Genomic DNA, 12,544 nt, shown 5'->3' with positions numbered 1-12,544 from the left:
TTTGACAGGGCGTTCTTAATTCTTAGTTCTTAACTCGCGCGGGAGAAGTGTGTCTTAAGGAAACTTGTGTTACAGTAGAAATGCAGTGTAATAACTTTAAATATGTGATAATCAGTCGTTTTGAAAAGGGAGGGGTGTAAAGAGAGAGAGAGAGAAATGAGAGAAAAAGAGAGAGAGTGAAAGCGTGAGAGTTAGTATGAGAGAAAGTGTAACCCACCACTGGGAGCAGTTGTAAAGCACCCGATGCCTGGAGCGAACAATTCTGACCTCTGGCCTTCGGCCAGAGCCTGGTGTGTTAACAGTCCACAATAAAGACCCTGGCACGTGAACGTCTGTCTGATTATTCCACCAGATCACAACCAGAGCATCGGGTGCTTTACAACTGCTCCCAGTGGTGGGTTACTTAGAGAGAGAGAGAGAGTGAAAGTGTGTGTGTGTGTGTGTGTGTGTGTGTGTGTGTGTGAGAGAGAGAGAGAGAGAGAGAGAGAGAGAGAGAGAGAGAGAGAGAGAGAGAGAGAGAAGAGAGAGAGATAGAAGAGAGAAAGATAGAAGAGAGAGAGAGAGAGAGGAGCAGACAGAGAGAATGAAAGAATGGGTGGGGGTTGTCGGATTGAAAGAAAAGCGACAAAGATAGGCAGACAGAATTAAATCAAACCGGGAATGAAATAGTAATTAGTAACAATACTTTTTTTTCTAATACAGAAGTCATGACTTACAGACTTCGTCTTAAGGACCAATTATCTCCAAATACATGATGCCTTAGCAGCAAATTCATCATCTTCAAAACACCATCCTTATTGATGAGAGTCACTCACCACCATCGTCCTATACTGGGTGTTCTGTATCTCCAACGACTTGACTCGTTGTTGGGCCAAAGTTAATTCCTTGGAAAGGTCTCGTTCCTGAAAGCCTAAATCTTGTTGCAATTCCTCAACCTTGCGTTCGAGCTCCACCTATAACAGACCAACATTGAAATCTTGAACATAGGATGATTTTTTTTTTTCAATCTTCGACGATATATATCAACATTCGTACTGTTTTTTATTCCTAGGATAACACATCTTTCCATTCTTAAGTATATTCAAATAAAACGTTTAGATTTACTTTAATGGTTAAACAATTGCACCTAAAATTGTATCATACAAATTTATAAACGACAAAGTAACAGTAAGTAATAAAAGACTCTCAAATATCATGCTCTATGTTTTGACATGTTCTTATCCCCTTCCACTTGTATCTGGAACCAACTCGTTTTTGGATCATGGTGTCGCCGCTAGTGTCTCTATCCACTTACAATATTTTGTTTGTACTGTTCATTCTGCTTCTCAAGACTCTTGACCTGGTGTTGAGCGGAAGTCTGGTCTCTTGAGTGGTCGCGCTGTTGCCCCTCCAGATGACCTTGGAGTTCCCGTACCTGTCCCTCCAGGGAAGTCTAAAGCGATAAGGTTTGCAAGAACGTTAGTCATTGGATAACATTTTGTGTGCACGTCACCGCAACTGATCTTCTTATATATATTATGCTTATACTTATGTCTGTAAGAAAATACATATGTATATATGCAAAACATGCAGGTATGCAAATTTTCATCACTGGAAATCAGAATAATTTGTTAGTATCAAATCTGTGGCCAAAATATTGACCAATAGAGTTTGGAAATCGCGTTTCTTTTCGCACCGCGCAAAACACGTGGCCGTCAATGTAACTGTAATGTAACGATATTTTTTCGAAATTCGATTTCTTTTCTCGCGGTAATGTGGTCAGTGAGAGAATTCGGTCATATATTTTTCATCCTTATGAGGATCATTTACTATAGGTCCCAAGTCAATATTTTTTTCCGTACACAACACAAGAAGAAACAGAAACAGAAACGCAACACACTCATATACATACATATATGTACACAAAAATACATACGCACGCTTACGTGCAGACGGGAAAGGTAACCAAACCAGCAAACAAACACACAAACGAAAACAAAAAGATGAGGAAAAAGGAAGAACTCACCCTCGACTTCTTGTACTCATCATTTTCCGCCTGAAGCTCCTGAATACGCTGATTGGCTGAAGTCTGAAGCCTGGAGTGCTCACGCTGTTGCCCCTCCAGGTGCTGCTGAAGCTCCCTCACTTGGTCCTCAAGGTCCACCTGAACGGAGGCGACAACAATGGGAAGGGAAAATATCAATGATAATAGCTATAATAATGCAGTGGTAATGCTTGTGATTCTGTAATGGCAGTTCACACCGGAAAGAAATGGGAAGAGAGAATGGTTGAATACTTTAAATACTAAATGAGAAAGAAAGAGACAAAGAGAGAGTACGCAAATGAATAAGAGAGAAAATAAATCAGTGAATGACACAAGGAGAGTGAAAATGTAGAATGTTTTTTAAGAGGAGCTATGGACAGGCTCAAGGAAATGGAGTGTTGACGTCATTAAAGTTTACCGCATTTTGTTCCAAATTTGGCATGTGGCGGTTGTGTTTTAGGTGAGAATGACGACAGATTAAGTTCATTTGTTGATTGGATATATTATATGATACCTAAGAAATAAGAAAAGAGCAAAATAACAACATCGCCTTGATATTAATGTAATGTAAGGTTACTTTTTTAGCGCAGAAAAGGACGGAATCGGATGGCGGCGATGCAGCTGCTACAGTTCAACTGCACATCACACCATCCTCCAACTATTGACTTACATGACTGAGACTCTTGTATGTTACCTAACGTAGCATACAAGAGTCTCAGTCATGTAAGTCAAAAATAAACCTTACATTACATTAATACCGAGGCGATGTTGTTAGGTAAAGTAAAGTAAGGTTGAATAAGTTAAGTTATGGATCCATAACAATTAAAATTTTGTATAAAAAGATTTTAAAGAACAGAATCAGACATCCTTTAGTAATATCAGATCCCTTATGAATCGTAACTGTAAAGGAATTAGTATAGAAGAAAAAAAGAAAAGAAAATCGATTGACCTATCCAATGTTTTAGATTGTTCCTTATTGCCGCTAAAGCAAACATATATCCATACCAGCACTAAAAGATTTAAAAAACTTAATATATAATGAATAGCATACCTAAATCATCACAATAGACTAGAAAACCATTCATGCATAAAGACATGGATAAATACGAGGAATTGATAAAAATAGATAACCAAATTAATAAGTGCGAAATCTCACCATAGTCCTTCGGAAATTTTCCACTTCGAACTGCATCGGTTCGAGGCGCTGCTGAGACTCGACCTGCTCCCTCGACCTCTCCTTGCGCTCCCACTCCAGCTGGGACTGTAGCTCCTCGACCTGTCTCGCAAGGCTATCCTGTAGGGAGGGAAAGGGGGAGATATAAAGGGCGAGAAGATGACTGAAGCAGAGATGGAAGGAGTAAGGTAGGCGAGAAAAGGGATGCTAGGGTGGGAGAGACGAAGAAGATATAGACGGGGATGATGGGTAGGAGAGAGAGAGGAAGGGAACGAAGGGAAGGGGGAGAGAATGCTGCTGAAGTAGATGGTAGAGAGAAAGAAGAGAGTGGGGAAGAGGGAGAATGTTACAGAAGGAAAGGGAGGAAGGGAAAAAAGGGGGATGGAAGTGGGAGATTGGGAGGAGGTACAGGGAGAGGGAGAAAGTAGGAAAGGACGAGAGGGATATATAAAGGGAGGGTGTACAGAATGTAACAAGGCTCTGAGTAAGTGGCATAGGGAGGGAGACAGGGAGAAGAGTGTGTGGAGGAGAGAAAGAGAAAGAAACATGGCCACACACACATCACCCACCCCCTTCCATCATTTTCAGGGAAAAAAAGAAAAAGGAAAAGGAAATATAGCATAGAAAATGTACAGAAAACCTCACTGTTTTCTCAATTTTCCATTCCAAGTAAAGACTTAACCGAAGACACACACTAACAAAAGGTCACGCTCACCATCTCTCCTTGGTGTAGATTCTTCATCACTTCAAGTTCCTCAGCATATTGTCTGGCTTGTTCTTGATGGTTCACCAACTCCTGCTTCTGCCAACTCTCTGCGTTCTTTCTGTCTTCTCCATCAGTGGGCGCACTGCCAAACTACACTTCCTTCACCCTGCTCCTTCACCTGAGTCTCGAGGTTTAGCTGTGGATGAACTCGGTAATTGGATCACACATGTTACATGTAACAACACCTCTAAAAAAATGTGCCGGGGGATACTACAAGAATGTCAGAATAAGATATACAATATACTTCAAATATATGTCGCAATCGACTATCCGACCTATATTCAAAAATAATTTCCGTCTTTTTACTATAACGTGCTCACTTTTACCATAAATGATACATTGAGATGCCGTGTGTGTGTGCATGTATGATTTGTGTGTGTGTGTATTTGTGTTTGTGTGCGTGCGTGCGTGCATGTTTTCCTGTGTGACTGTGTGACGTGCGCATGTGGCTTTACTCAAGCGACCAGACTTACCACCATCGGCTGGTCTTCCCTCCCGTCTCCCTCCTCGTTGCGAAGTCGACCGAGTACGCCGATAAGGGCGTTTCTCACTTTGTCCTGCATGGGAAAATCATCCTTGAGTGCAAGTCGTCAAAAAAGGAAAGGGTTTCAGATAGACCATAACCAAAGAGGCCTACACATGTATTTTTATTTACGCTGAAGAACAGGCTACTACGTGACATAAAAACTTGCAATAATCTAATTTAGTTTCAAAGATTCTAAATAGAAACAGAAAATCTAAATTCTAAATGAAAAATTAACAGGGATTATATGTAGGAATGGAACAACAGCCTAGACTCTAGAGTATAATGAACTTCCTGTGAAATCTTAGAACCTGACAAAGAACAATCAAACATTATTTAGATTGGAAATAGAAACAGTTAATCTTAATCAAAACTTCAAGATTCCCAAGTAGGGAAAGGAAAAAGTTAAGCAAAGCAAATAAGATTCTACAACCTAGTACTTATGGGGTGGAGGGGAAAAGCTGGCAGTGGGGCGGGACGGGGGGTGTTGTTTGACCCAACAGCCTGATAAACTAACAGAATCACTAGCTCCTACACCGCTACATGGATTACATCTTTGCCAGCAGATTGTAGTCTCTCGCTTGCTTCCCGTGACCATTACTACTGGATAAAAAAAGGAATGCAGAGAAGAAGAAGAAAGAAACGTTCCCCTTCCGTGTCATTATAATCCCAAGCTGATAAACATAAACCTCAACAGAAAAGATAAAATAACTTGGAACTGAAAAGCAAATGATAAACCTTGATCACTAGATGAGGTAAGTAAGAAAGGAACAGAAATAAATTGGATCATTATTGAAACGGTGCAGACAACATGCAATCCTGTCTGTATAGGTTAAATAAGCAATTGTGCTTTTGGAAATAAAGAGTGATCCAATGCATTCTCATGTCATTCCGCAGCGCGGACCGAACAAATGCGGGATAATTGAAGAACGCGCGTCCAACAACGAGTCAGAATGTAAATGCTAATCTAGTTTCGAAGATTAAAGTCTAACATCCCGAGTAAGATTCCAAAGTAGATCACAAGAAAATTGCCTTTTCTGATTTAGCTTTCAAGGGTGATAAGCAGGCCTAAAGTAAACAACAATTGTAAAATACGTTCTAAGAATCCTACCATAACTAATTAAAAAAAGAAAAAGAAAAAAAAAAAAAATTCGCACCAGAAAAACAAACCACAAACATTGAAAAGACCAGATTGAAATACTCTGTTTGCCGATACCTCCGCCCTGACTGCTGTCTGGGTGAAAGAGTGCCAGGTTCCCTGCCCTAGGTCTCGCTCGGCTCACCTCTCTCAGTGACACTCCCTGGTAGGATGTTGGCTGAGCTGCAGATTCAAGTGGGTGATTGCAGGTCTAGATCGGGTGAGATGGCTGGTGGTGATAAGGATGGTAAGGATAGGGGGGGGGGGGTGAATGATGGCGAATGGGGTGGTAGGGGTAGATGTGTGTATGTGTGTGGTGATGATGATGGTGGTTGAGTGATTGAGTGATGGTGACGGTAGTTGTGGTGATTAGGGTAGTGGTAGTGATAGGTATGATAGGAGTAATGGGGATGGCGATGGTGAGGATAGGATGGTAGAGATACTAGCGATAGGGGTGGTGGTGGTAATGGTGGTGGTGGGGATAATGGTGATGATAGGCGTAATGGAGGTAATGGTGATGATAGGGCTAGAGGAAGAAAGAATGATGACATTAGTGGTGATGGCGTGTGTCGGGTGGTAAGTGGGTGGCTGGATAGTGATTCAATTGATGGTGACCAGGGCTACAAGCTTGGTGGAATGATGAGGGCGGAGGGGGGGCGGGGGAGTGGAGGAGTAAATATGTGGGGACAGTTTCATGGTGATAGTGATATATATGGTAATGGAGATGGTGATGACAATAAGGTAAATAGTGATGATAAAAAGAATCATGATAATGATGATAATGCTATACTAATGGAAGCATTCTTAAAATTATACAAACAAAAACACCATTGTCACCGATAATAATGCTACTATAGAAATGGTAATATTGATGATAATAATGATAATAATAATAATAATGATAAGAATAACAATAGCGTTGGTGATGCAGTATGATAATACATACAATTATAATGATGGTGATGAATATAATGATAATAATGATGACAATAATAATGTTGATAATGGTAATCGTAATGATTGTAGCAACAATAATAATCGTAGTAAGGTAATAATGATAATAATAATAATAAATAATGATAATAAACTTCATGCTTATAATTGTTATACTGATAATGAAAATGATAATAATGATAATGATAGTTACCATAACAAAAATGATAATGATAATAATAAGATAGTAATGATAAAAATAATAATGATAATGATAACAGTAGTAGTAATAATAATAATGATAAGAATAAGAATTAGAATAAGAATAATGATAAAATTAATAGTGATGATAATAACAGTAGTAATAAAAACAAAAGTAATTATAATGATAATGATAATAATAATGACAATGATAATGGTAATGAAAACAACAACAACAATAACACTGATAGAACATTAACAATAGTACTAATGGCAGCAGAGACATCAACAGCTACACCGAAGAGAACAACAATATTGATAACAAATGATTGATGCAGATAAGAAATATATATAACTTACTTTCTCAGACTGAAGTTGTGCGATGAGGGCATCCTTCTGATACAACTCGTTATCCAGTTGACTCTATAAAGAAGATGGATAATTTATATTCCTTTATACACCCTTATTTGTACTCATGATATTGTTTTTTTTTCTTGGTTTATCTGATATCCTATATAATATTGCCATTATTTTACGTAATATGTGATTTCTCTTTTTTGATCTTGTTTCGTTTGTTCTCTCCTCTCTCTCTCTTTCATTCACACGTATTATCTCTTCCTTTACGCATCTGTAACATTTTTAAGACGGTGTTACGACCAGCTTTCCCTAATCCGTCAGTGCTGGAAATATCTGTGCACCGCCACTCATCTCTACACTCATGCAATTAAATTGTCGTTTGATCCTTATGTGACGTACTTATCCGCGGAGAAAGTTAGCGACACTACCATAGGCCCAAGTAAGAAAAGCAAATGTTTCGTAAAATAAAACAGACCATCTCAGGTAATTATACTGTTACAGTAGATAAACAACTCAGTTATTCTCCACACTAATTTAAAAAGAAAAATATGAGCAAACGACACATTCTCATTCGGCTACAGTTCAACATTTGGTGCCAAACCAAAATGGGACCAAAACCCAAAAAGTTCCCACTCTTTCCTAACCTGCGCACGATCATGCACCTCAACCTCCTCTCGGTAATGAGACTGGGCCAAGTCCGGAGAGTCAGCTGGCATGATTTCCTCATGTGGTTCCTCCGCGCTCTTGCTTTTGCTCGAAGTTGACAAGAGATTTGGCTGTAATATGCAAGGGAGGAGGAGAGGAGGGAAGAAGGGGAAAAGGTCGGTAGGAGGGGTGGGGGGTGGGGGGTGTAGAGAGAGAAGGTGAATGTGGGGAGAAGGGGAAAAGGTTGGTAGGAGGGGGGGGGGGGGGGGGGGTAGAGAGAGAAGGTGAATGTGGGGAGAAGGGGAAAAGGTTGGTAGGAGGGAGGGAGGAGGGGTGGACGTAACGACCCCGCCCGTGGCGACCGGCCCCCAGGGTCCTGTGCCCCCACGGCGTTACCCACATTAGGGGCGTTTTGTAGATTAAGAGAAGGTGGTGAATGTGGGGAGAAGGGGAAAAGGTTGGTAGGAGGGAGGGAGGAGGGGGGGGGTGTAGATAGAGAGGGTGAATGTGGGGAGAAGGGGAAAAGGTTGTAGGTCTGTTTTTGTGTTTTATTTTTTTTTTTTTCTTTTTTTTTGTTTTTTTTTTTTTTGTTTTGTGTGCTTTTTGTAGGAGAGGAGGAGGAGGAGGGGTGGGGGTGTAGATAGAGAGGGTGAATGTAGGGAGGAGGGGAAAAGATTGGTAGGAGGGAGGAGGGGGGGGGTGTAGAGAGAGAGAGAGGGTGAATGTGGGGAGAAGGGGAAAAGGTTGGTAGGAGGGAGGGGGGGGGGTGTAGAGCGAGAAAGTGCGAATGTGGGAAGGGGGAGAGCGAGAAATGGAGTGGGGTTAAGGGAAGGAAGGAGGAAGGGGTAGAAGGAAAATGAAATAGTGAAGAAAGGTGAGGGAGGGAAAGAGGATGGTGTGTTGTTGGAACGGTGAGGGAGGATATGGCGAATGCGGGAGGAGTCAAGGGAGGTTGGGGGGTGGGTGTAGGGCAAGCGTGTGAGAGTGCAAGAAGGGAGGGAGAAGTTGAATGAAGGAGTGAGGTTAAGCAAATAAAGGAGTAAGTGTAATGAAGGGGAAGAGTGGAGGAGGGTTTAGGGAAAGGAGGAAGAGGGAGAATAAGAGAAGGATTAGGAAAAGTGAGTTAAGAAGAGAAAGGGGAAATCAGAAGGAGGTTATGGGGTAAGGAGAAGGAGGGGGTAGGTAGTGGGGGGGGGGAGAACGGAAGATGAAAATTAATAACAAAGTAGCTGATGATGTTTCATGCAATTAAGAATCAAAGTAGTAAAATGATGATAATAATGATCAAAATAAAAGGAAAAAAAATAAGAAAATAATTTCAAAATGGATAAAGCGAATTAGTACCATCCTTATGTCAACCACCCTTCGTGTCTATTAAGCTATTATTGAAGTGTTTTTCATCATTAATATCACTTGATAATTCTACACAATTACCATAAAGAATCCCAAAAATGAATGCTAATATATCTGATACTAGTGTACAGAAAATCAATATGTGATAAACATAAAACTTTTGTATATCAATTCAGATTTTATGTAAAGACTACATCATATCAAGATTCTATCAGATAATTCAATAAAGACTAATTTGCATAAGAACAAAAAATTATATCAATACCACATTAAATGTATGTAAAACTGCAATACACAATTCATTAATATAGATGAATAAAACAATGACTCAAACACTATAACGAACGGTTAAAAGTAACTAAAATAACGATTATGATATATCAATAAGAATAATTCATGTAAAATTTACAGAGTGCTAATAGAAATGATTAACATCTTCGTAATGAGTGCAAAGAGTCTAAGACCAATAGTTTAGTATTGCACTGAATCACAAATACCTGGGATGCAGACTTCTTAGGAAGATTGGGTTCCGAAGATCGTCTGTTTTCCTTTGAAGGTTTCCGTTTTCTGAAAGATTTCCTCATTGTTCCGAACAGCTGGAAAGGAATTGTTGTTAGTTGAACTTTCTTTGTATGTGTTGCATATGCTTATATGCAATTGATTTATAGTTGTATTCAAATACAATAGATAAGAGACATAAATAAAGGGGAAAAAAAGAAGAGAGACAGAGTGAGAGTGATAGATAGATAGCTATCTAGAGAGAGAGAGAGGGGGAGGAAGAAAGGAAGGGAGGGAGGGAGGGAGAGAGGGAGAAAGAGAGAGAAAGGAAGAAAGAGAGCGAGTTGGGGGCGGGAAAGATCGACACCACCACAGTCGGTGCGTTCTACTCACCGATGATTTGCTTCGGGACTTTGTCTTCTTGAGGTAGTCTACCACGTCCCCGTGCCTCCTCTTCTTCGCCCTGTCCATCGCCAGGCGTCCGTCCTTGTCCTTGATCGTGCAGTCGGCTCCGTTCTGGACGAGCCACTTGACCACTTCCAGCTTGCCGTCAGTGGCTGCGTGATGTAAAGGCGTCGATAGATCGCTCGCTTGGGCGGAGAGGTTGCAGCCGTGTCTCAACAACACAGCCAAAGCGGTCACTTGCGTCGTCGCCCAGTGGATCGGCTGGAATCCTGTGGTAATCCAGAATTATTAGAGGGCTGTTGACCCCTTCGAAATGTTCTCACCAGAGGCATATTCTACACGAGATTATTATTTAGATATCTTCCTATTTCACCCCTCCCCTCCTCTCTCTCGCTCTCTTTCTCTCCTTCCTTCCTCTTAACGAGCCAGCTCAGTCCTCACCATTAATATCACGCGCTGTCATGTCCGCTCCCGCTTCCAGAAGAGCCTCCATTACCAAGTCGAACCCAGCCTCAGCCGCAAGGTGAAGCGGGGTCACTCCTGCCGGGAATTAGTGTTATTACACACACAGTGATATATGTATGTGTGTGTATACACATAGGATTATACGTTTGTAGATTATCTTAGTTATCATTACAATCATTGATTATTATTATGATTGTTTTTATTACTTTATTTACAACAACTACAGTTATTACTATTTTCATTATTCTCTTCCTCCTTCTGTTCCCTATCATTATTTTCATTTTCACAATTACTAGTACCATGTTATAATCATCAATGCCTATAATTTTGTTCATAAAAGTATGTCAATGCAACGATTGTTCTTTTATCTCTACTAATATTGCTTTCATTCCTGCATTTTTGTGTTACTGAGCTATCCTTTTCGAGTTTTATCACTAATAATAATAATCTATATTGCTTATTGCTTTGCGATTCCTATTCTTAATGAGCAGCGACACAAACGCAATAAAAGTACAATACGGTACAGTACAAGATCAATGTTCCGATTCCTCCGCGGTTCGCTCATGCCTCAGAGATTCAAAGATTCATGAATGCGAATCAGCGAACGCACACGCAGACGATCGGAATCTTGTCTTTGGGGTAAACAAACAGGCACAATAAGACAGAGACCATCAAGCCATTCCTGTATTACTGTCTCTTTCGTCGTAGTGTCTGTTGCTTTTCCTTCTTTCATCTCCAGTTCAGATTCTTAGACTAATCGTCAACAGCCCCTTTCGAGCATCTATCAGGAGTGTTAATGAGAATAAGTATTATTTCTCAGTCACAGCCTCCCTCGATCTTGGTTCATGCTAATGATGATCTTGGATAAATGTTCCTTGACCATCGTTTATGGTACCAAGAGCCTACCTCCCTCCGCCTTCTTTCCGCTGCTCACGCCCACGTCCGCGCCGTAGGAGATGAGAAGGCGAGTCATGTCGACGTTACCCTCGAAGGCGGCGTGATGGAGAGCCGCCCATCCGCCCTTGCCGAGGAAGTTGATGTTCGCGCCATTCTTGAGGGCGGCGTCGACTCCCTGGGCGTCTCCTTCGCGGGCGGCCCTTATCTGTGTGTGGGTGGCCAGGCAGATGGGTGAGTGTATTGGGAGGAGAAAGTGGGCGTAGGCGGGGCTCTAACAATGAATGTGGGGAAGGGAAAGGATGGGAAGAAGAGGGTGAGGGAAGGGCATGAGGAGAAGGGAGGAATTCAAGAAAAGTAGAAAAATACATTTAAACATATACACAGTATATGTATATGTATGCATATATATATATATGTATATATATGTATGTATATATATATATATATATAAATATAAATATATATTATAATAAACTATAGTATATTATAAATTAATTATATAATTTACAATATATAAGTATATATATACTATATATAAATCTCTATATAAATATATATATATAAAGTGATATTGTATATATTATACGCACATAATATTCATTATACACATAAAAAAATCTAATATATATACATAATACACACACACACACACACCAGCACACACAACACACACACACAAACACACACCACATAGATATATGATATAGTATATATATATTTTTAGATAATTATATAAATATATATATTTTTATAACTTATAATAATATATATAGATATATATATAGGATTATATAGATATATATATATATAGTTTTATATAGTATGTATTATATATATATCATGTTCATATATTAGATATATATATATATTTTATATATTAATATATATAAATATTGATATATAGTATATATATATGTTTTGTATAGGTACACAAATATATACCATATTATATGTATAAGTATATGATAATATAATATATATAATATTTTATATATATATATATATATATAAGGTTATTATATATATATGTTTTATATATATATATATCTCTCTTCTCTTCTCTCACTCTCTCTCTCTCTTCTCTATATATCAGTATACTAATATATAGTATATATATATATAGTCTAGTATATATATAGTATATATATATATATATGTGTATGGTG

General features: G+C 39.4%; 1 protein-coding gene across 1 annotated transcript in view; it reads right to left on the bottom strand.

Moving 5' to 3' along the window:
- LOC122265436 (uncharacterized) overlaps positions 1–12,544 on the bottom strand; it is a gene marked incomplete in the record, with an annotated part of 52,692 nt that overhangs the window by 35,604 nt on the left and 4,544 nt on the right. Inside the window, 14 exon segments of the mRNA XM_086534031.1 lie at positions 816–953; positions 1,295–1,432; positions 2,006–2,143; positions 3,180–3,317; positions 3,913–4,010; positions 4,060–4,099; positions 4,437–4,520; positions 5,770–5,807; positions 7,049–7,181; positions 7,760–7,891; positions 9,611–9,709; positions 10,005–10,285; positions 10,458–10,556; positions 11,388–11,583. Coding sequence (XP_086390157.1) covers positions 816–953; positions 1,295–1,432; positions 2,006–2,143; positions 3,180–3,317; positions 3,913–4,010; positions 4,060–4,099; positions 4,437–4,520; positions 5,770–5,807; positions 7,049–7,181; positions 7,760–7,891; positions 9,611–9,709; positions 10,005–10,285; positions 10,458–10,556; positions 11,388–11,583 — 1,752 coding nt within the window.

The sequence above is a fragment of the Penaeus japonicus genome, unplaced genomic scaffold, assembly GCF_977035675.1.
Source record: "Penaeus japonicus unplaced genomic scaffold, GWHDUDI00000001_assembly GWHDUDI00000040, whole genome shotgun sequence".
Taxonomy (NCBI): Eukaryota; Metazoa; Arthropoda; class Malacostraca; order Decapoda; family Penaeidae; genus Penaeus; species Penaeus japonicus.
The sequence above is the reverse complement of the archived record's forward strand: the minus strand, read 5'-3'. Positions and strand labels throughout refer to the sequence as shown.